At 45.3% G+C, this 23997-nt stretch overlaps 2 protein-coding genes across 2 annotated transcripts in view; both read right to left on the reverse strand.

Annotated features, from left to right (window-relative positions):
* CEMIP (cell migration inducing hyaluronidase 1) overlaps positions 1–23997 on the reverse strand; it is a 170601-nt gene that overhangs the window by 123728 nt on the left and 22876 nt on the right. The gene's annotated exons all lie outside the window — the stretch shown is intronic.
* Positions 1–23997, reverse strand: part of LOC118093031 (inactive cell surface hyaluronidase CEMIP2) — an 89746-nt gene that overhangs the window by 34021 nt on the left and 31728 nt on the right. The window contains exons 15-18 of the mRNA XM_060282754.1: positions 22711–22863; positions 18663–18840; positions 14901–15116; positions 6601–6809 (exon numbers count right to left, since the gene is read on the reverse strand). Of these exons, the coding sequence (XP_060138737.1) occupies positions 6601–6809; positions 14901–15116; positions 18663–18840; positions 22711–22863 (756 nt within the window). The remainder of the gene's footprint in view (positions 1–6600; positions 6810–14900; positions 15117–18662; positions 18841–22710; positions 22864–23997) is intronic.

A 23997-nucleotide genomic window follows, 5' to 3' on the forward strand; every position in this document is an offset into this window, starting at 1 on the left:
TGGAGAAGAGAAGGTTAAGGGGTGATATGATAGCCATGTTCAAATGTATTAAAGGATGTCATATAGAGGAGGGAGGGAGGTTGTTTTCTGCTGCTCCAGAGAAGCGGACACGGAGCAATGGATTCAAACTACAAGAAAGAAGATTCCACCTAAACATTAGGAAGAACTTCCTGACAGTAAGAGCTGTTCGGCAGTGGAATTTGCTGCCAAGAAGTGTGGTGGAGTCTCCTTCTTTGGAGGTCTTTAAGCAGAGGCTTGACAGCCATATGTCAAGAATGCTTTGATGGTGTTTCCTGCTTGGCAGGGGGTTGGACTGGATGGCCCTTGTGGTCTCTTCCAACTCTATGATTCTATGATTCTATGCTCTCAGTTGCTTACCTGGGTCCACATCATCTGCCCAGAGGTTTCTTTTGGAGAACTGTAGTATGGCCTTGAGGTACCCTGAGCCCGAAAACATGCACAATTCTCGTCAGGGTTTCCCAAACTTGGGTCTCCGGCTGTTATTGGACTACAACTCCCATAATCCCTAGCTAGCAGGATCAGTGGTCAGGAATGATGGGAACTGTAGCCCAAAAACAGCTGGAGACCCAAGTTTAGGAAACCCTACCCTAGTTCAATGAAACAAGTTAAACTCGCAAGCAAAACTAAACTTCTGTGTCTGTCTATAAAACTGAAATTCGCCTCCGCTGTTTGCTACTGTTGCCTTCAAAGCTCTTTAAGCACTCCTAATTGCTGTGCCAAAAATTCCCCCTGTATTTCCCATCCACTTGCAGCCATTCTCTGGCAATTGACCCTAAAGAAAACGGAAAGCTATCAACGAGGAGAATCTTGGTGTCTGCAAGAGTGTCCTTTCGTTTTACAAATCAGCTCCATTCAGCAATTCTCCCAGATTCCCATACTTCAGACTAAAACCCAGGAGGCGACAACATGAGGTAATGCGTCCCATGGGATTTTTCCAGGTCAGGAAGTGTGGGCAGCTAGGAAGGTTGCGAAGTGCTGGAGAAATCTTTACCGGAAAGAAACACATATATATCTCTTATCTCAGAACCATAAAATAATCTCAAAACCACACACTGACCCACATTATAAAGAAACTCCCAAGAATGAGGCAAGAAAATTGAAGCTTCTTTCACAGAGGGGGGAAAAGCACTGGCAAGAAACTAGAGAGCAGATTTCTGCACAGCACTAAAATATATGCCAACACAATCAGCCCACATAGGAAACTGAATGGGGGGTGTTGAGGCTGAAAGATTCAAAAGCTGTCCTAATGCTACCTTAGCAAGCTCATGGCCAGGGCAAGATTTGAACTGGTGACTTGTGCCAGACCATGATTCAAAGGTCTGCACTAGATCTTAAAGGATTCTCATCCTCTCTTCCACCTCCTCCATTTCTCATAATGCCCAGCCTAACAAAAAAAAACCCAGTCAGGTGAGGACTGAGCATGTTCATTGGGCATGGAATGGTGGCTAACTATTGGGGTGGGATGAATGGTCCATCGGCAGCACCCTTAACAAGCCACAGTTCCCAGGATTCTGTGGGGGAAGCCATGACTGTTTAAAGTGGTATAATATTGTGTAGTGCAGATGGGACCAATGATGCTGAAAAAGGAGCTGCCATTTTTAGCAGGACCCCATCAGTGGTAGAGCATCAACATAGTATGCAGGTTCAATCCTCAGCATCTAAGAAATATTCTCTGCCTAACATCCCAGACAGATGCTGCCACTCAGTGCAGACAACTCTGGTCTAGATGGACCAATGGTCAGACTCTGTATTAGACAGCTTCCTATGTTCCTGTATCTCAGCCACTACGGTAATTCTAGGTTACACTCCTTGCCAAACTCGCCCTGAGGAGTCCCACCTCCCAAGGCCAAGCCAATAAATCTTCAGCAAAGAATTTCAATATGTGCATTCCTTCCAATCTTATGTTAAACATTCCAGCACTTCATATGGCCAGAGTTTTAGGCTGAACAGCCAATTACAGCCTCTCTTTTTTGGCCTTTTGTTCTGCTCAGTTAATTTTAATCTCAACCGACTTGCAACGAACCAGCTCAGATAAGCTTCTTACAAGGATCTCTGGTTAATGTTGCTATTGTTGGTTCAAGATAGAGTATGAGCCTGCAAACTTTACTGCACTTGACTTCACTGCCAATTACACTTGGGGGGGGGATTTATGAGGGTTTAAGATAAGAATCAATAGTGGCAGACACTCAGGTCTGCCCACATTATCTGCAGCCTTCTCTCGGTCCCAAGTTAAGAGGCAAGAGTTGCTAACTTTTCCAGAGAGAAGCCATGGCTTCTTTGAACCTTAGATATGAAACGTGCAAAGTCCATTTACAGACTTAGTCCATATATCAAGCTCAAGCTCCATTTCCATGGTGTCTCCACATCCCATGACTTGTGATAGTACAGCAGATATTCACTTATCAGGGAAGAAAAGCAGTGAACTCCAGCACACCTCTATTGGCCTCTCAATACTTTCAATGAGTGGCCTTGGGCTGCCTCATCCCTCCTTCTAACCTACTTTACATGTGAGAGAGACTAAAATGGGGGGAAAGAACTACGTATGATGCCTTGGAGGATGGGTGGGGTAAAAACAAAATAAGTAACACATAGAACAGGCTTCCTCAACCTCAGCCCTCCAGATGTTTTTGGCCTACAACTCCCATGATCCCTAGCTAGCAGGACCAATGGTCAGGGATGATGGGAATTGTAGTCTCAAAAACATCTGGAGGGCCGAGGTTGAGGAAGCCTGGCATAGAATCATAGAGCTGGAAGGTCACCCGAGGGTCATCTAGTCCAACCCCCCTGCAATGCAGGAATCTCAACTAAAGCACCCATGATATCGTCAGTAGTGTAGATGAGATCCATGCTAAAAAAAGACCCAAAGCTTTATTGAACCAGCTGTGCCCCATTAAACATGCCTAGACTTCTTAGTAAATATTGCAGCGTTTTTGGAGCCCAATTAACAGCGCCACAAAACGGGCCACAAAAACGGCAAACAAAATCCACCACTTCAGTTCTCTTGATGTTTTAAATATGTGTGCCTTTCAGCCTGCAAATAAAGCACCGATGGGCCAATTTACTCAAAATGGGAGATGTTATTCAATTTCACGGCTTTTCAAGCAAGTAAAGGCAAAAGACTGGTGTGCAGGCAGTAGCTTGTTACACCAAGTCCTTACACCTTGTATTCATTCCATGCCCATATTTCCACCCACTGCCAGCTGTACCTATCCCTCCTCCTCCTCCTCAACCTCTCCTTTTGACAGTCTCCTCTTAACAAGTTTAATGTCTATCGTGAACATAGGTGTGTTGGGGTGTTTGGTTTGGTTGTGGTTTTGTTTCTGCAAATGGGCATTCCACGTAAGCCTATTCCTTTGAGCAATTCTCCCTACCTGCAATTTTGGTCCTTATACGATGAGTGCATGAAAGAGAAGGAAAAAGAGTACACTAAGTATGAAGTTGGCCTGCAAACAGAAAGAATCCATTGTGCAAAGATCATAGGCCTCTGGACTTGGAAGGATTTACATGTGTAGTCAACGCAGGCAAAGAGCAAGGACCTCAATCAGTTCTACAGCAATTAAAATTCCAATCAGCCCTCTATGATCTTCTGCCAAATAGCATCAGACTGTCCCCCTTTCTCCTCCCGCCCTGCCATGGAACAGTATCAAGAAGTTTTGAATTGCACAAAGGTTACTATTGCGTGTCATTATCTCAAACTTTTCACCACTCATGGTGCTTCCATGCATCCTCTTTTGTTCTGAACAATCCCTGTGATAACTCTTAGTGGAGGTGAGGCAGGGGACCATAATTCCCCCATCCCAGAGTTTAAGTGTCAAACGTTCATATGCTTTGGGGATTTTTAGTGAAAAGGCAAGAAAGAGGTGACAGTACAGAAGTGAATAAATTTATGCATGGTGCGGAGAGTTTTCCTCCCTCTCTCATAGCACAAGAACTTGGGGACATCCAATAAAGTTGAACATTGGAAGATGCACAGTTAAACTACGGAACTCACTCCCACAAGAAGCAATCATAGCCACCAACTTGATTAGGCGAATTCATGGAGGATAAAGCAATCAGTGGCTACTAACCCTGATGATTATTTTTGCCATGCTGCTTTCCCCAGGAGAACTCACTCTTTAACGCTATATCAGAACAAACTGCAATTCTGATTTTCCACGTTTTCAGCAGTAAAGAACAGGTTTTTGCGGGGAACACGCCGGGGCAAGAACACAAAGAAGAAGTTCTTAGCTTTAATTAATAATAATTTAAAGCATGGACCTGTACCTAGAAATGTGGCACAAAAGGAAGGCTGGATGAGCCCATAGGTGAAAACAAATACATTGGATAAAAGCTTATATGGTTAATAAAACAAACACCTTCCAAAACAGAAAGGCTTATGAATTATAATTCCCACAATTCCTGACCATTGACTATACTGATGGGGGCTGATGAGAGCTGGAGTTCATTATCATCTGGCGGAGCCACAGGTTCTCCATCCTTGGTATATAGAGTTCTGATCATTAGTGTGTTGAGTTAGTACTATACCTTCAAAGCATATTATTTCCCTCAAAGAATTCTGGGCACTGTAGTTTTATCACTCACCGAGTTATAATCCCCAGAAACCCTTAGCAAGCCACAGTGCCCAGAATTCTTTGAGGGGGGCAGGATGTGCTTCGAATGTGCTTTAAAAATATAGCGAGTACATAACCAAAGCTGTTCTTCTAAAAAAAGATATCCACCTCTTCCTATTCATTCCAGGGCTTTTTTTTTCAGCCAGAACTCAGTTCTGACACCTCTCAGGTGGGTGCCATTGCCATTATAAGAGAACATGGGGGGTGTTGTTCATGGTGAATTCTGGCAACTCTTTTCCTAGGAAAACAGCAATGATTCTGCCCTTCCATTACTTCTGGTGGATTCTTGGCATTCTAGCTTCAGGAGAGGAGTTAACCACGCAAGTCTTGAGTGTCAGTATTACAGATGACCTCAGGAACAGCCTGAATTCCCGGCGATAAATTCTTTATTCCCCCTATGAGCTTCTCTTAGCCAATGTCAAATACGTATTCCAGAAACATGACTGCTGCCTCTCTGAAACCTCAGCATCCCCCGCTATCTCCATCCACTGGGGTAAAAATAACTTAATTATGCTATCAAGCTGTGCTTAGCAAGACCAGGAGACTAACATTAAGAGTGTCAATCACGTTGTCTCCTCATTTTGCACCATATGCATTTTGCACATTCTTTCCCGCATCAAAAAATCCACGGGTGTATCGGAGTTAATCATCAGCCATATTGTTTGTACAGTTTCCCCCATCAACTTAAAAAAAAAGGGAGACCTACTAAAGAAGGTACGACCTGTCTAGTCTTGCTGACATCTGCAAACATTTACTTCCTGATTCTAAAAGTAACTGCAATGTGCCATTTAAACAAACACACACACACACACAACAAGTAAGTTGCTAACATGAGAGCTTTGCATAGACACGTTCATTGATTCAGCAAATGACTAGGACTACCATTCCATAACAACGCACACAAACGGATATTCGGTGCAGAATACAACTGATTTCTAGTCTTTAGGGGCTTACGCAAAACTTCAAAACCTTAAATTCTTTTTATATCCACTGCTTTTAACTTTTCGATTCTGCAAAACCAGTAGGGATAGTTCAGTCAGAAGGGCATGAGACTCTTAATCTCAGGGTCTTGTGTTCAAACCCCACTTTGGGTAAAAGATCCCTGCATTGGAGGTGCCTGTAACCTCGCTTCTCGCAGTTTGAGAGCCAGCAGAAGACCCTCGGAGGAGGACCTCAGTGCATACAGAATAGACAAACAACTTTCCAAATAGGCAGCAGACATAGACATATGCACTGATAAGACACAACTGCACTGATTTCTTGGGGGGGGGGGGTAGAATTCCTGAGCCATGACAGGAAAGAGGCTGTTAGTGAGTGTGTGTACACACACCCATATCCTTCCTAGCCTTTTTGTAACAGAAAACAGAGAAAAAGATGGAATCTGGGCCTCCCTTCTTGTTGCACTCAAACTTATTACTCTTCCAGACTGCTGTCTATCAGTTCTGAATTATTTCAGTAGGGAGGGTCCCGGTGTTTTGTTTTCCAGGTTTATATAACAGGGGGGGGGAATGAAATAGCAATCGCAGTGTTTAGACTACTGGGGAAATGCAAGCCTACATAGGCAATCTTCATAATCACTGCTGCCCTTTAACAGAAAGAGGGAGAGGTGGGATATAAATCACAAGCGGAGCAGCTAGTGTAAACTAATGAGAACGAACAGCATGCCAGGGATCTGCTGGATTTAATCTTGAGGCCGGAATGCCAACAGTAACTCGAATCTCTTCCCCCAAAAAAAACCTTACTGGAAGGGGAAACAGCACTGCACATCAGAGAGATGGCAGCAAAAGTCAATAAACAGAGCCATAGCTTCTTTGTTGGTCTTTTGTTAAAGTCATTTTTAGAAGCCTTAACTTTTCCAAAAGTTTGAAGAAGGAGAAAAGTCAGCAGGAACCTGGAACAGCTTTTAAAAACAGAAATCCTAGCAAACACCACAGAGCTCGCCGCGCCGCACATTTTCCATCAATGGTACCTATTGAAGTTGACCGGGTAAAGGATGACATCTTCTGGTGCTCTGCCATCCCACTGGATAATATAGCTTTGCTCCAGCATCACCACAGGCTGGTACTGTTGGTATGGCACCCCTCTGTTCACTCCGTGTAGCCTCAGAGGATGGAAATGGTATGTGGCTCTGGCAATTGATAAGGTCAGATTCTCAGGACGCCTGGCTTGAATATAGAGCTGAAAGAGAAAGCGGGAAGAGACCTATGTTACAGCCAATCAAGCTCAGCTTTCACACATGCATTCGATTAGCAGCCATGCCCCTTTCAAGACTTTTTGCCAGCAAAGGGCTCTGGGTATCCAGAGCTGTAGCCAGGGGACTACTTCCAACATAAATAGTGCATCAGCGACACAAATAGCATTCTGAAGGGTTATTTCTTGGGAAAAACAATAAACACAGGCAATAGATATTGTCCCCCCCCCCAAAGGGGAATTACTTAAGACCTGGGATAAGCTCAGTCGGTAGAGCATGAGACTCTTCACCTCAGGGTCGTGGGTTCGAGCCCTACATTGGGCAAAATAGTCCTGTACTGCAGGGGGTTGGACAATATGATCCTCGTGGTCACTTCCAACTCTGTGATTCTTTGATCTACAATTGCAAAATATGTGATTCCCCAATTGGAAAGCAAGAGATGGGGCAGTGAAATCCCACTTTTTGGGGGGGAGAGACGGGACAAAGCTATGGAAGGTGCCAAAGAAAAATGTGGTCCCTGCAAAATGAGACAGGATACATAAGCAGTGGTTTGGGAGTGCTGCGGGGGTTGGGCAGAAGGTAGATCGTGATCAACTGGTTGACATTTGGTTGATGGTTCACTAAGGATTTCTGTTCCCAATTGTTCCAGAATAGCTGTAAGGGGGACGTTTCAGCCACTGAGAAGAAGTCCTCTCATCCTTAGTGCTGATTGGAGCCAATCAAAGTGAAAGGAGGTGAGGATTGGCTCCTAGGGTCATTCGGGAGAAGGCTTGTAGGAGAACACTGAAGAGTTGCTCTGTATGCTAAGTGTTTAGGAACACTGAAAACACAAGGTGCTTCTGTTTCAAGAGAATGGAGTGCAAGTTCTGTTACATCAAATGGAATGCCAAGGAAAACACAGCTCAAGTCACTCCAAAAGAAGATAATAAAGCACTCCAAATCACTTGCCCATGTATGTGCACAGAGGGGGGGGGCGGCCCAGATTCAACTGGAGGAAGCACGCGGAGGTCTGCTCTAAACATTGCAATGCATGCCTAATCATTATTATTCTAGAATTGTAAGATTGCTGTATAAACTTAGAAGGTTTATAATCTTAGAAGGGGCTGGTGGCTGTGAGAGGGCATGGCTGCGATAATCAAGAAGGGATCCTGAAATTAGTCACTACACTACAGATGCCAACGTAAAGCTCGGAGTAAGTTCACACTGGGAGAGACATTCCATAAGGTATGTGTCCCCAATATATGCTAACAAGTGGCATTTATGGTCGTTCTGCATTACATGCTATGCTTCGCACAAGAGAAAGAGACTAGCAATTGCTGTTCCTCTGACAAGGATGCAGTGAGTGTTACAAAAGAGAGAGGGGGGAGAAAGAGAGAGAAAGAAGCTTTGCGGTTAGTTAGAAATATTTCTAGTCTGACTGCACTTCAAACTGCAGCCAACGCATGGACAATTTCAAGGCCTATAATCAAGACCATTTCTCACTTTCCTATATCTAAGCAGTCAACATCGAGTCCTGCATATTCATTCTTTTACTATGTAGTTTGGAATGACTGACAAGTCCTTTCTTGTTATTGCAACTAGGATTAAGAAATGGTAGCATGCAAGTGAATGCAAAGATAACCTGACTGCAGGCTGGTGACCAATGACACACACACACACACCCCGCAAAAAAAAATACCTGATTTAAAAATGTAGGGTAGTATTCAGCTAAAGTTTACTTAGAATAGGCCTAGAGAATTTTATTGACCTGCACATTTTCTGGCCTTTTCCCAACACTTTTAATATAGGACTGCTAGATGACAACAGGGAGATTTCTTATTGATGGAGGACGGTGAAGGGCGGGAGAAATTATCCCACCTTTTGGCCCAAAGATTCTGAATGAAACTCACTCTATAAGCTAACACAACCAACAAGATATGGCTAATGATTGATAGCGGTGAAATAAAATGGGGAAAGAAACAAAACACCACAAAATAGGGCAGGAATATGAAATAATGCTGGTGATAAGGAGAGGCTTTAAAAGAGGATTAGACAAATTCATGGAGAGGGCTAGCCGTGATAGCTATGCTCTGCCGCCACGTCTGGAGGCAGCAATGCTTCTGAATAATAGTTGCTGGAAACCACGGGAGGGGAGAGGGCTCTTGTGCTTGAATCCTGCTTGTGGGTTTCTCATAAGCATCTGGTTGGCCACTGTGCAAACAGGATGCTGGACTAGATGTGGCCTGATCCAGCAGGCTCTTCTTATGCGTTTTGTTTGTGATTCATAGTGTACAGCAGTGGTTTTCAACCACTGTGCCGTGGCACCCTGGGGTGCCTTGAATGATGGTCAGAGGTGCTGCGGGCAACACTGGCCTCTGTCCCTCTTTCCTTTCCTCCCTCCTGCTCTGCCCTCTCGCGTCACTGCCTCCCAAAGGCTTGCACAGCTGTTTATTGCAGCAGCCCTGGCTATATGATCTTACCTTCCAAGTCCCGGACTGCAGAATCAGGGACCGGCAGCTGTGTGACACCGGAAGTTGCGTCGACGTAACTTCCGGTGTCGCTTTGCCCTTCTATGGGCACCAAAAATGGCCGCCGTCGGCTTCAAAAGTAGCTTCTACGCATGACCGGAAGTGCGTCGACGCGACTTCCGGTGTCAGCGACGGCCATTTTTTGTGCCCATAAATGGGCGGGCCGACACCGGAAGTTGCGTCGACGCACTTCTGGTCATGCGTAGAAGCTACTTTTGAAGCTGGCGGCGGCCATTTTTTGTGCCCATAGAAGGGCAAATCAGAAAGAAAGAAAAATGGCCGCCGGCAGGAGAAAATAACGGAGAAAAACGGGAGACGAAGTGATACGGGGGACGACCGGGAAAAGGTAAGTAAAAACGGGGGGTTTCCTGGGGAAAACGGGGTACTTGGCAGCTATGTATATGATGCTTCTGGGCAAATGATGCTTCTGGGAAGCACCTCTCTTTGGGGAGTGGGGGGGCAGCTCAGAGACCAGGGGTGGCAGCAGCAGCTACCCAAAGGACTCCCAAGGAGAGGAGAGGAGGCTGAGGGAACCCTCCACAAGGGAGGGTGTTCGAAAAAGGGTGAGAGGCTGCCAGCTCTGCAGGCAAGGGGTGACATAACTGGGCTCCTGAGCCCCACAGGGGTGCCGCAAAAAGAATGTGGTTGGTTAAGGCAGCCGCAGACTCAAAAAGATTGAAAACCTCCCTCCCCCTCCATCCCTAATACATGTGCACACTGAACATACATGTACGTTTGGACTAAACTCAAGAATCAGCATAAAAATGATCAAAACACACTTTTACTAAAAGGGGATTTCACCTGTCTGTACCACCAAATGAATACAGGGTCTTGTCTCCTGAATCCAAAAACAGGAGGGGAAAGAAAAGCAGATTTGGTCATGGAGTTTCCAAAGATCAAAGGGAAGCAAAGGGTTTCGCAGTCCTCCGTGATTGGAACTAGTCCTTTTTATGCCTTTCAGAGCAAAAATTCAGAGCGTGCACACAGCACCAGTCTGTCCAAGCAGGACGGAGGCTGCCTTTAGCTTCTGAAAGTTGATGGCATTTTGAAAGCTGAAATTTGTGCTCCGTTTCAAAGCAAATACCTCTCCCGGCGCTCGTGCCAAATTCTTATGCGTTCCCTTCAGTCCAGGCAAGTCCTGAACTAAATTCCCCACAGCTTAGATGCTGATTGGATGGGAAACTCTAGTAAAGAAGGGACAGGTCCCAGAGAAAATGACTGTTTGTTCTTGCCTTACAGCGCCAAGGAAAGTTCTTAGGACGGAAAAAAGGGTCTCACTGCATGGAGTGCCATAATGCGCTTATAAAAATAGACCAAAAGAAGAAGAAGAGAGAGAGAGAAAAGGGGGGGGAGAGCTTATCTTGTTTACAGTTCAGAATTTTTATGCAGCACCAAGTAGCTAGATGCAGAGCCGTTACCCATGTGAAGGGTGGAGCTGTGGCCGAGTGGTATGGAACATGTTTTGCACACAGAAGGAACTGGGCTCAAGCCTAGGCATTCTCCAGTAAGGATGGGCGGATGTGTCGATTTCAGTTTCTCATTTTTAATAATCATAAGTTCAGTTCTCCACATTTCCACATTGGTTTGCAATTTCCAGTTCATGAAAATTCATCAGCATTTTTGTGCTAATGGCTTCCAAAACTGATGTTTTTTATGCAGTTTGACCTGCATAATGGATGGATGGATGAAGAGAGAGTGAAGGACAGAGAGAAAATGAATGTATCCACCTACAGCCCTGTCCAACTTTTCATTTTCTCAATTCTTCACTTCTTGCGCATTTTTGCATGGCTCTGCTGGTTAGCATTAGAAGAGCGTCTGGAAAGCAGGAGTGTCGAAAGCTGCCAAAAACAGGGTGGGAGAGAGTTGTTGTTGTTGTGTGTTGTCTCTCAGAGCCTCAGATATATGATTAACATTCTCCAGGACTTTCTCATTAGCAAGGAGAATTCCTGGCTGCACGAGGGAATTTAAAACATGACATTGGGCTGCAGATCCAGCTAGCATCTGCTTAATATCCTTCCCTGAATAATTTACAGGGCAGTTTCCCCCTTGGCATGCAGTACTGGGATAACCTGTCAATAGGAATAGTTTATTGTCCCCAAAAGTCAATTTAGCTGAGATATATTTATGTGTGTGTATATGTTCTGGCCCTCCTCATTGGCCTGAGGCCACCCTACATCTTCATCTATGTAGTTTCATTTTTGGATTAAAGTAGTTTCATTTCTTACGTTTTACCTGCCCTGGCTGAACCATTTTGATTGGGAACATAGTTGATGCATGATTAAGGGTCAGGCTTCCACAACCTCGGCCCTCCAGATGTTTTGAGACTACAATTCCCATCATCCCTGACCATTGGTCCTGCTAGCTAGGGTTCATGGGAGTTGTAGGACAAAACATTTGGAGGGCCGAGTTTGAGGAAGCCTGACATTAGGGATGAGGAGCCTGTGTCCCTCCAGATTAGCCACGCTGATGAGGAGTGATGGAGCCCAATAACATCTGGAAGACCACAGGTGTCCTCACCCCAGATTAAAAGAAGGAAGAAGAAGAAGAAGAAGAAGAAGAAGAAGAAGAAGAAGAAGAAGAAGAAGAAGAAGAAGAAGAAGAAGAAGAAGATTTGCACCGCCAGGGTTTGTTTGTTTTTCTAGAACCACAGCTGGGGAGGGAAGAGTTAAACATCCCCTCTTTATGTTCTGCACTTTCATTGAAATTTGGGCTTCTCCACTCTTATTATTTATTCTTTTAAGAAATAATTTGAACCACAGTTGTGCATGAGAAGGAGAAGAAGAAGTCTGTGACCCATGTATCCAATTCTGCTTGAGTAGCAATCCTTTTGAGCAACCTAATTCAGGGCTGGGGGGGGGAGCATTTAATTGTAGTTGGTAGACAGTTGCGAGCCAGAAGCCTTTAATGATCTACTGCAAAGGAGCCAGACCCAGACCCATTTTCTGCCCCCACCCCAGCTTTCGTGAATCTGTCAGTAGCAATGTAGGAGCTGCCACTGTGCTTCTTAAGCCACATCAGCGCTACCATTTGAAATCGTTTCCTAGGAAGAGGGGTTGAATGTTAAACCACTCGGGGAATTGTAGCTCTGCGAGGGGAATAGGGGTCTTCTCCAAGCAGCCTTAACAAACTACAGTTCTCAAGATTCTGTGGTAGAATCCATGACTGTTTAAAGTAGTATGGTGTTGCACTAAATGTAAAGTGCGGACAGGCCCTGATTTTGGATGGTTCTTATATCCCATCCTCTGTGTCTATTTTGCCCTGTGTACCTGAATCAAATCAAATCCCTTATGAATACACAGTGGAAGTGAGGAACAGGTTTAAGGATTTAGATTTGGTGGACAGAGTGCCTGAAGAACTATGGATGGAGGCTCGTAACATTATACAGGAGGCAGCAACGAAAACCATCCCAAGGAAAAGGAAATGCAAGAAAGCAAAATGGCTGTCCAACGAGGCCTTACAAATAGCGGAGGAGAGGAGGCATGCAAAATGTAAGGGAGATAGGGAAAGATACAGGAAACTGAATGCAGATTTCCAAAAAATAGCAAGGAGAGACAAGAGGGCCTTCTTAAATGAGCAATGCAAAGAAATAGAGGAAAACAATAGAATGGGGAAAACCAGAGATCTGTTCAAGAAAATTGGAGATATGAAAGGAACATTTCGTACAAAGATTACCATAATCAAGGACAAAAGTGGTAAGGACCTAACAGAAGCAGAAGACATCAAGAAGAGGTGGCAAGAATACACAGAGGAATTATACCAGAAAGATATGGAGGTCTCGTACACCCCAGGTAGTGTGGTTGCTGACCTTGAGCCAGACATCTTGGAGAGTGAAGTCAAATGGGCCTTAGAAAGCACTGCTAATAACAAGGCCAGTGGAAGTGATGATATTCCAGCTGAACTATTTAAAATTTTAAAAGATGATGCTGTTAAGGTGCTACACCCAATATGCCAGCAAGTTTGGAAAACTCAGCAATGGCCAGAGGATTGGAGAAGATCAGTCTACATCCCAATTCCAAAGAAGGGCAGTGCCAAAGAATGCTCCAACTACCGCACAATTGCGCTCATTTCACACACGAGCAAGGTTATGCTTAAAATTCTACAAGGCAGGCTTAGGCAGTATGTGGACCGAGAACTCCCAGAAGTGCAAGCTGGATTTCGAAGGGGCAGAGGAACCAGAGACCAAATAGCAAACATGCGCTGGATTATGGAGAAAGCTAGAGAGTTCCAGAAAAATGTCTACTTCTGCTTCATTGATTATGCAAAAGCCTTTGACTGTGTCGACCACAGCAAACTATGGCAAGTTCTTAAAAGAATGGGAGTGCCTGATCACCTCATCTGTCTCCTGAGAAATCTCTATGTGGGACAAGAAGCTACAGTTAGAACTGGATATGGAACAACTGATTGGTTCAAAATTGGGAAAGGAGTATGACAAGGTTGTATATTGTCTCCCTGCTTATTTAACTTATATGCAGAATTCATCATGCAAAGGCCGGACTAGATGAATCCCAAGCCGGAATTAAGATTCCCGGAAGAAATATCAACAACCTCAGGTATGCAGATGACACAACCTTGATGGCAGAAAGTGAGGAGGAATTAAAGAACCTTTTAATGAGGGTGAAAGAGGAGAGCGCAAAATATGGTCTGAAGCTCAACATCAAAAAAACCAAGAGCATGGCCACTGGTCCCATCACCTCCTGGCAAATAGAAGGGGAAGAAATGGAGGCAGTGAGTGGTTTTACTTTCTTGGGCTCCTTGATCACTGCAGATGGTGACAGCAGTCACGAAATTAAAAGATGCCTGCTTCTTGGAAGAAAAGCAATGACAAACCTAGACAGCATCTTAAAAAGCAGAGACATCACCTTGCCTACAAAGGTCTGTATAGTTAAAGCTATGGTTTTCCCAGTAGTGATGTATGGAAGTGAGAGCTGGACCATAAAGAAGGCTGATCGCCGAAGAATTGATGCATCAATTCTGAAGGAAATCAGCCCTGAGTGCTCACTGGAAGGACAGATCGTGAAGCTGAGGCTCCAATACTTTGGCCACATCATGAGAAGAGAAGACTCCCTGGAAAAGACCCTGATGTTGGGAAAGATTGAGGGCACAAGGAGAAGGGGGACGACAGAGGACGAGATGGTTGGACAGTGTTCTCGAAGCTACGAACATGAGTCTGACCAAACTGCGGGAGGCAGTGGAAGACAGGAGTGCCTGGCGTGCTATGGTCCATGGGGTCACGAAGAGTCGGACACGACTAAACGACTAAACAACAACAACCTGGCTTTCGAAAATAATCCATCGGGACTGCTTGCTGTGTGAAATATGGGGGGGACAGATAACCCCCACCCTGCATAATTGATCACAAGACACGGTGCACAAATACCACACACATCCCCATAGAGGCCCTTCTCTTGCCAGCTAGCTTTTCTCTCTCTGGGACTCCCCAGCCTCTGTTCATGCCAGCCTCTCTCCACTCCCTTCCTTCCTTAATTCATTCATCCCTTCAGCAGCACCAAAGCTTTCTCCTATCATCCCACTGAGAACATCTCTGCATAAGCATCAATGGTCCAGGCTTACCTGTGCATATTTCCCAGCACATATCATTCCGTTCCACCTTGGGACGATAAGGCAGCCCGGGTGACGAATCAGATAGTTGTCTGACCTGCCCACGAAGGTGCCTGGATAGCCTGTCACTGAACCATCCAAATCATGGAAAATTGAGACCTTGTCGCCATCATTATTATTGTCTCCAAACCACTGGCCTGGACTGCCCAAGAACACTCTGAGCCCAACCTTTGGAGAAAGACAGATAAGAACAGAAAGTCATTATTACTGCAGGAACTCTATTGCATTTCAGGCGACTAAAATAGCTATTCAGTGCTTATGTCCCAAGTTCACCTATAGATTTCCATGGTGGAAATGACAGGCCCCCGCCATGAAGGCTCTGTGATTTATCAACTGCATAACAGGCAGAAACTCAACAAGCGCAGCCTTCCCATCACTGCATCTCTGTGCTGGAAATAATGCATTTGATTAATTTCCACCTGTCATATAGCTCTTAAAGCAGGTTTGGGGGACCGGGGAGCCCAGATGTTGATGGATTTCAGTATCTGCCATCCTCAGGCAGCATGGCCAATTCTTAGGGATGGTTGGGAGTTGTGATCAAACAACATTCAAAGGGCCACTCATTCCCTAATGCTATTTTAAAAACAGAAAAGTTATGTAAAGGACAAAACATGGCAGTCTTGCACTGTTTGCTTGACAGTTTCCCACTTTAGGGTACTCAGTGCATCCACCAAGGAGCTCCAAAAGACACAATGGGATATCCAGTTTGATCCTCGCAACCACCATGCAAGTCGATTTAAGCTGAGAAAGCCCCAACTTGGCCAAAGGCTACCCAGTGAGCTTTGTAGCGAAGGAGAAACTTGAACCCGGGTATTGGCAGCCCAAGCCCCATTGGATGAAGAGTTTATGCCCATCTAGATGCTGTTAGACTAACTCCCATCAGTGCTAACCAGTATGGCCAATAATCACAGGATAATGGGAGTTGTAGACCCACAACATCTCAAAAACCACAAGTTCTCCATCCCTAGTCAGTCTTGCCTGGCAGTGACTCTTCCCAGTTCCAGACATGGTTCCTTCGCACATCTTTGTTGGAAATGCTGTGGATGCTGAAACCCTCTGTCATATCTACAGAACCCTGCATCTACATTGCTTCTTCATTGGCATCCTTGCACTCTGTGCCCCCCACCAAGCAGCATAAAATGAAGCTGAGAGAGGGAACGCAAAACATTCCACCCCAACACATTCAGTTTCTCCAGATGTCTAGAGGAGAGCAGGAGGAAGAGTGAGCCATCCTTCTGGTGAAGGAAAGTTCTGGCACAAGTCAACTCAAGCAAAGTTTGTGATATTCAAGAGGCGGCCTGCAAGAGTAGAGCCTCTTGCAATTGCTCTGCACAGCTTTCAAGCTCCACGTGGTTACAGGAGGGCGCAACCGAATGAATTCCTCACCCTCCGTCTGACCTTCAACGGGCAACGTTTAAACAAGTTGCAAAGTGTGTGATTCACTGAAAGGCAAGAGGCCAAAAAAAACACTTCCCTTCACCACAAGGATGCAAGCAGCAGACACACATAAACTTTGCACACAAAAATTAGGAACCCTAATTATCAGTGCTGACCATGCACTAGGAACTGAGTCAGGCACCTAAATGCTATGTAGGAATCTGCCTTACAACAAGTCCAACCAGTGGTCCATCTAGCTCAGTGTTGTCCTCACCAATGTTCCTCAACTGTGGATGTTGCACGACAACTTATATCATCCCTGACCACTGGGCTAAACTGGCTGGGAATGATAGGAGTTGTAGTCCAACATAATCCAGGGAACCAATGTTGAAGAACACTGGTCCACACTGACTGCCAATGGTGCTCCAGGGTTTCAGGCACCAATCTTTCCAAATCCCAAACCTATCTGGAAATACCAATGGTTGAACCTAGGTCCTTCTGCATGCCAAGCAAGTGCTCTGCCACTCAGTTCTGGCCCTTCTCCAGCTTCCCTTTAAAATCATCACCCATTAAAGAAGGCCAACCTTGCCCCAGCTTTACAGAGGTTCACAATATTCAACAAATCAATTGTATTTCTGAAGTGTAGGCCTGAGATTTCCCTCACACTCACAATCAAGGTAGGCTATTTCCCCTCTTGCCAGGTCTGTCAAAGGCCGCTGTTTTGTGTTCATCAATCTCAAAGAGCTTAGTCTCACATTTGCATACAATACTCCATAGGAAGTAAAAAAAGGGGGGGAGCAAGAATTGGGATGGGGATGATGGTCTGATTGAAATGACAATTTGGTTCAATACGGAAGGTCAACCATAAGTTTGTTTTGTAAGGGCTGAGGTGGCCTTGTGAACAGAAATTCTTGTTAACTGGTTGGGCACACATTGGAAACTGGGTTGAACCAGGATGTGTCCATTCATTTCCCTTCAAAAGTGAACAATTTGTAAGGCTGGTTCCGAATGCACTGTTTGCTAAGAGTTTAGAGGACAATCAATCTATTAATCTTCTCCCAAGTTTGACTAATCCAAATATTCACTGGAAAGAGCAGCCTTCAGACCACACCACCTCAGGTCTGAAGGATAAAGTCAAATGTCTTAAAGCACCCCATGTTAAAACTTATTGCCTCAGAGAAGATGACCAGTAAGACACGGTCTCCTTTCCTCCCAGAGGTATTCTGTTCTGGTATGGGGCACCATTTTTACATGACAATGTTTTTAAACAAACATCTCTTCACACGAGAAACTGAGGTGATAGAATCTTGAGAGAAAACAATAGCAGGAAAATCAATGAATGTTCCAATTACCTTTTGGTCTGGCACCCCTGCCTTACAACATATTCTGGACAACCCAGGTGCCAGAAAGACCACCTCTCCCTTATACACCTGCCTGGAATTCAAATATCTGTGGATGCCCTCATGATGCCACAGTCCTCTGAGAATATGGTACATAGTAACTCACAAGGGAGCATTCTCAATAGTAGCACCCCAATTCTGGAATGCCCTTCCCTCTCAGGTGCGATTCTGAGTTTTGACGCAACACTGATGGAGTTTTGACGCAAACTAAAAATATGCATTTGGTCAGAGACATGCCCCCCCCCACTTGGCTAATGTACTAATGTAGTTAATAAAGTATTTGATCTGACGATAAGTTGTACTTTAACCAAATAATTACAGGGAGGTAGCCGTGTTGGTCTGACGCAGTCAAAACAAAATTTAAAAAATCCTTCCAGTAGCACCTTAGAGACCAAATAATGATTTATTGTACTTTAATGTTCCTCACATTGTGTTAACCACAATGAGCGAGCTATAAATAATTTTAATTATTCTGGTATGTGTATTTGATTCTCAGTTGCAGCATTTGATGTTTTGTGATGTCCATTCGTCCCCTTATTGGGTGGGCGGCTTTGCAGGTGGGCCCCGAGCCTCCCTTGTAAACTGGCATATTGCAAGCCAGATAGTCTTCCTCCCGCCAAATGGGCCAATGGCAGCAGGAAATAGTGGGCGTTCCCTTGGGCGCAGGACAGAACGACCAATTGTGGCCCCAGGCACCACACCCAGGGGAAGTTTAAATGACCGGACTGTGGTGCCTTTCAGCCTCTCTCTCGCTGGGCCGGTTTGACTGTTCCAATAGGTGGCAAACGGCTCAGAGATTCCTTTGGAAGTGAGAAGCAGGCACAGAAATTGTTTAAATAAATAAAATGCACACAGGAGAATCAAGCAGAGGCACATTCTCTGTTGCCAAACCCACACAAAAAGAAGACGGGCCCAGTTAACATCTCCCCTGACTTACGCTTCTCTCCATCCTGACCAGCGAGGCATTGTTCTGAGGACTTATCTGCCAGGCATTCTTCATGAAAAAGCCAATGGCACTCGAGTGCCTGTCCACAGTGGGGGTAAACTTTCTAAATGTGCATTTCGTCAGCCGGACAGGACCATCGTATATCTGGAAGCCACGGATCGGAAACGTCCTATGAAAGTTACAGAGACGAAAGCAAGAAGGGGTGGGGAACATGGGTTTTTAGCTCTTCCTGAAATGTGTTACTTCCATTTTATCGTTTACAGCAGGCATGTCCAACAGGTAGATCGTGATCTACTGGTAGATCACTGGCAGATCACTGGCAGATCACTGGCTTCCCCCCCAAAGAAGCTCAACAACTTTGGGTTGCCAAAAAATCTCAACATTTTTGCCCTGAACCCCCCCAAAATGGGCCTTCTTCCTCCCTAAAAAGCTCAACAACTTTGCCCTGAACCCAAAAAACAGGGATTCCTTCCCCAAAAAAGCTCAACTTTCATCTGAACCCTCCAAAAGGGGTAGATCACTGCCAGTTTTTAACTCTGCGAGTAGATCGCAGTCCCTTGGGAGTTGGCCACCCCTGGTTTACAGTATCAGGATTTATTTACCCTCCTGGGGGGCTCACTAAATAACACTCTCTCATTTCCTCTTCTAAGAATTGTGCAAGGCAGATTAATTTAGCAGATAAAGGGGGGTTCAAATGATAGCCTTTATATGTAGCAATAGACAATCTGTCAATTCTGGTTTCTCTCGGTTTCCCAATTTTCAGTTCCTCACATCAGTTTGCTTTTTTAAAAAAAAGTCCTTATGAAAATTCATCAGCATTTTTTTTGGCAATATGGTGGCAGCCATTTTGCACATGACCACCGACGCATGGGTTCTTTTGGACCCAGAAGAGAGCAGCACAAAGGTTTAATGGAGCGGGCTGGGGGATAAAGGGTTGAAACAGGGCAAGATGGGCTTATGCATGCTCTGCCAACGTGCATGGGGGCCAGGCATGGAACTCCTGCATAAAATGGTCACCACTTGTATATGAACGTTCGTATGCAATCTTGCCTACTACACACATTTTTGCAGACAAAATTTCCGAAGAATAATACATATTTGTACGGTATTTTCACTATTCAGTGGCATCTTAATGCACACTTTAGTGCGTGGATTTGTGAACACATTACCTAGTTGGAGAACTGAACTGCAAAATTCAGAGCAGAGCAAATTTTGATGGATGGCTGTGTTTCAGTTCTTGCATTCTTCCCCCCACCCCCCAAAAAAGTGAGAATTAGGGTGGGTCTGCCTATGAATGCAAATAAAATCAAATTTCTGCCCCTTCCTTAGTCAGGTGTCTGCTGGTCACGCCTCCTCCAGCAGCTCACCCATTCACAGTGTAAGTGAGAAAGGGCCTCTATGAACATACAGCAGCAGCATCTATAGGGTTTTTCCACCTGATTGGGCAACCCTGGCCAATCAGGATTCTCCAGTCAGGTGGAGTCCATTGTACGAACTGCCCCTTCCTCACTAACTCCAAATTTGTAGCTGCCAGGGGGGCATGACTAGGGAGTGGCCAGCAAACTTGCCCTCAATATCACTTCACATGGTCATTCAACACACAGAGCATGTTTGACTACCTGTATTGAATTTTTCCCTACATTTATTTTGTCTATTAAATTTATATAATGCCCTTTGTACGAGGATCACAGGGCGGTTTATGATATAAAACCATAAAAGTACATAACATACATTGCTCTTACTGCTCCCATCTTCTTTTATAACAACTCTGTAAGGTAGGTTAGGCTGAAAGACAGTGATTAGGCCCAAGGCCACGCTATATGAGCCTTGTGGCCGAGTGGGGACTTGAACCCTGGTCTTCCCAGTCCCAGTTCAACACTGTAACTACTATGTCTTGCTGGCTCTTTTGCCAGTCTGAATGGAGCCCCTGCATTTTGAACAGCATGTCAGGCTCTGGCCGTTTTTCTCAAGCAATTCAGGCATGGCTAAGCAACACAGACAAACACACGTCAATTTTTATACAGGTGGTTCAGCGTTCTGAAATGCCCCTTTTAAGCACACACAACCTCAGTTGCACGTCAGCCAAACCGTGGCTTACACTGCACTGAGCTAAACTATGGTTTGTCTTAACATGCTATTCAAACCCAGGCTCGTGGCTTAGATTTCTCCAAACCAAAAGTTGGAGCCAAGAATTGTCTTACAGTTTACAACTTCTGCTTTGTTTGGAAAGAGGGACCATGTGCCTGGGTCCCAATGACATACCAAGTCAAACCACGGTTTAGCTCAGCACAGAACCAAGATGTCTGAAGAGGAGCAAAGCAGCTGTGATCTCCTTCCTAGGAGCCTGCAAGTTTCCTCGTTTGCACCGAGCCGTGGTCTGCCTTAGTGTTACGGGCAAACCGACTCAGTTTACACTTCAGCAATGCTCTCAAAACTCTGCTTTCTACATTTCCTTCTTGTTTCTACTCAGCGATTGTGCATCTGTTCACAGCTTTGTTTATTAGCTTGTTATTCTTGCTTTTGATTTGGGTTTGACATTTACAACACTTCCCTCACTTGTTCTGCTCCGTTAGCACATACACACGTATGCATCTTGGAGATCCTCTCTCCTTCTCTTTTGGCCAGTTCCCGCCTTCCTCGTTCTGCTTCCTGAATACATGCCAACGTAATTCCCCCAACTACAGTTAGTGCATTGTACAAATTTTATCTATGACTATTTATCTTTCTTTTCCGTATGACAAAAGACCAATGCAGTTTATTGAGGCATGGTCCCCTGCAGCTTTTCACACCCTATCAACCAAGACCACCCCCACCACTCAAATGTGCCCCATCAGCACTGGGAACTGTAATTTGTTAAGGGTGCTGAGAGTTGCTCAGAGTCCCACTTGTTGAACTCTAAGCTCCAATGCCCAATGAGGCACAGTTGGAGAGCTAAACGCAACCCACACTCCAAACCAGGCATCCCCAAACTGCGCCCCTCCAGATGTTTTGGCCTACAACTCCCATGATCCCTAGCTAACAGGACCAGTGGTCAGGGATGATGGGAATTGTAGTCCAAAACATCTGGAGGGCCGAAGTTTGGGGATGCCTGCTCCAAACACTGGAGTCTCTGGGGCATATCCTCCAAAATTTATCTGATGAAAAGAGGGGTGTCCTATCAATAATAATCAATGACAATAATAATAATTCCCCACCCATCCGACTGGGTTGCCCTAGCCACTCTGGGTGGCTTCCAACACATATAAACACATAATAAAACATTTAACATTTAAAAACTCCCTTATACAGGGCTGCCTCCAGATGTCCTCTAAAGGTTGTATAGTTACTTATCCCCCTGGCTCGGAGGTAGCATACATTTGCCCGATGAAAATAGGGACGTCCTAAGGAAAAGCAGGACATTCCGGGATCAAATCAGAAACCAGGGCGGCTTCTGTAAATCTGGGACTGTCACTGGAAAACAGGGGCACTTGAATAGTCAGCTAGGCTCGGACTTGCCTACCAAACAAGCATGTGGTAGCCATTCCTGATACGTGAAAAGCAAAGCACTGCATTTTGGGGCAATACTGTAGAGGGGGGAACCCCCCGCCCACACACACACCTGTAAGAAACATAAGAAGCTGCCTTATACAGAATAAGACCATTGGTCCATCAAGCCCAGAACTGCCTGAGCTGCCTTGCGGTGGCTTTCAGACAGGAGGCAATACCAACCGTACCTGGAAATGTTGGGGATTGAACCTAGGTCCTTCTCTATCATTCAGCTTCGACATTCTGCATGCAAGGCAGATGCTCTACCCCCAACCTACAGCCCCCCTTGATTCCCACTACCCCATTGCCAGATGTTTCTCCAAAACCTCCACCAATAGGAATGGCACAGGTGTTGCAGCTCCCAGGGCCACCCCCACCAACAGTCTCCTCATCATTATAATCATTATAATTTTAAAAAGCATCCACGACGCATTAGTCCCTTTTCTGGAAACTTGTGTACCAAATCATATGCCAATTCACCTCCAAAGGAAGCCACAATCTGTGAATAACCTACTTGTTTCGGGGCAGTGTCCTATATTCTCCGCCAGCTCCTTTCCCCCAGTAGCTGTTTTGTCCTCCCTGAGAGCCAACATTGTTGCTCTCGCCAACAAAGATGGAATGACTCACTTCTAGGCTGCAGCCTTCATCGATGGGGAAAGTTCCATCGCTATAATTAGATGAACATGGACAAAGAAACACACAAAAATCAGATGGCAAGTATTAGTACAGTCCAAAGCTATTCTGCCAGCACAGGTGTAGCTGTCTTGAAAATAGGTAACAGGAAACGGACAACCTAAATTGGGGTTTCCCAGACTTGGATCTCCAGCTGTTGTTGTTTTTTCCAGACTACAATTCCCATCATCCCTGACCACTGGTCTTGCCAGCTAGGGATGATGGGAGTTGTAGTCCAAAAACAAATCCAAGTTTGGGAAACACTGACCGAAATGATCCAAGACACTGAAAAACCTTCTCTCCTAAAGAAAAGCTCAATCATTTAGGCGGATGGGGTGTAGCTCAGTAGCAGAGCATCTGTTTCGTATACTGAAGGATCCTGGTTCAATCTCCTGGCATCTCCAGGTAGGGCTGGGAAAAGCTCCTGCCTGACACAATAGGGAGCCACTGTCAGTCACTGTAGGCAATACTGAGCTGGACAGAACAATGGCGTCAACTAGTATGAAGCAGCTTATATGCTTTTTCATTCACAGGGAGACAGAAAACTGCCTTAAACCAGAGTCATCTTGCATCTAGCCCAGTATCATCTACCACAGAGGAGGAGAATCTGTGGCCCGTCCAGACATTGCTGCCTGCCTCTCCCATCACTGCTGACCACTGGCTGCGCCACCTGCATCTGACAGGAGTTGGAATCCCAAAACAACTGCAGAGCCACAAGTCTCCCATCCATGACTTACTCCAACCAGTGGCAGCCAGAGAGAGGGGTCATTAGCATCAATGTAGATGAGGGAGACTTACAAAGGTGGCAGCTGATAAAAAGAAGTTTTTCTCCCTCTGTAAAATGGTGGGGCATCCAACGAAACTAAAAGGAAATAAATTCTGGGCTGACCAAGAGATTTGTTTGCTCAGTGCGTAATATATGAAGGGGTTGGTTGGTTGGTTTGGAAAAGTCTACACAGTTCACTTAGAGCAGATCCATCAATGGCTATTAGCTATGGCAAGATAGAGGCAGAACCTCTGGCCCTCCAGATGTTGGCAGACTCCCATCAATCCACACCAGAATGGCCAGCTGATAGGGCTGATGGGAGCTGTGATCCACAACAACTGAAGAGCCACAGGTCACACACCC

Source organism: Zootoca vivipara, chromosome 14 (genome assembly GCF_963506605.1).
Source record: "Zootoca vivipara chromosome 14, rZooViv1.1, whole genome shotgun sequence".
NCBI lineage: Eukaryota > Metazoa > Chordata > Lepidosauria > Squamata > Lacertidae > Zootoca > Zootoca vivipara.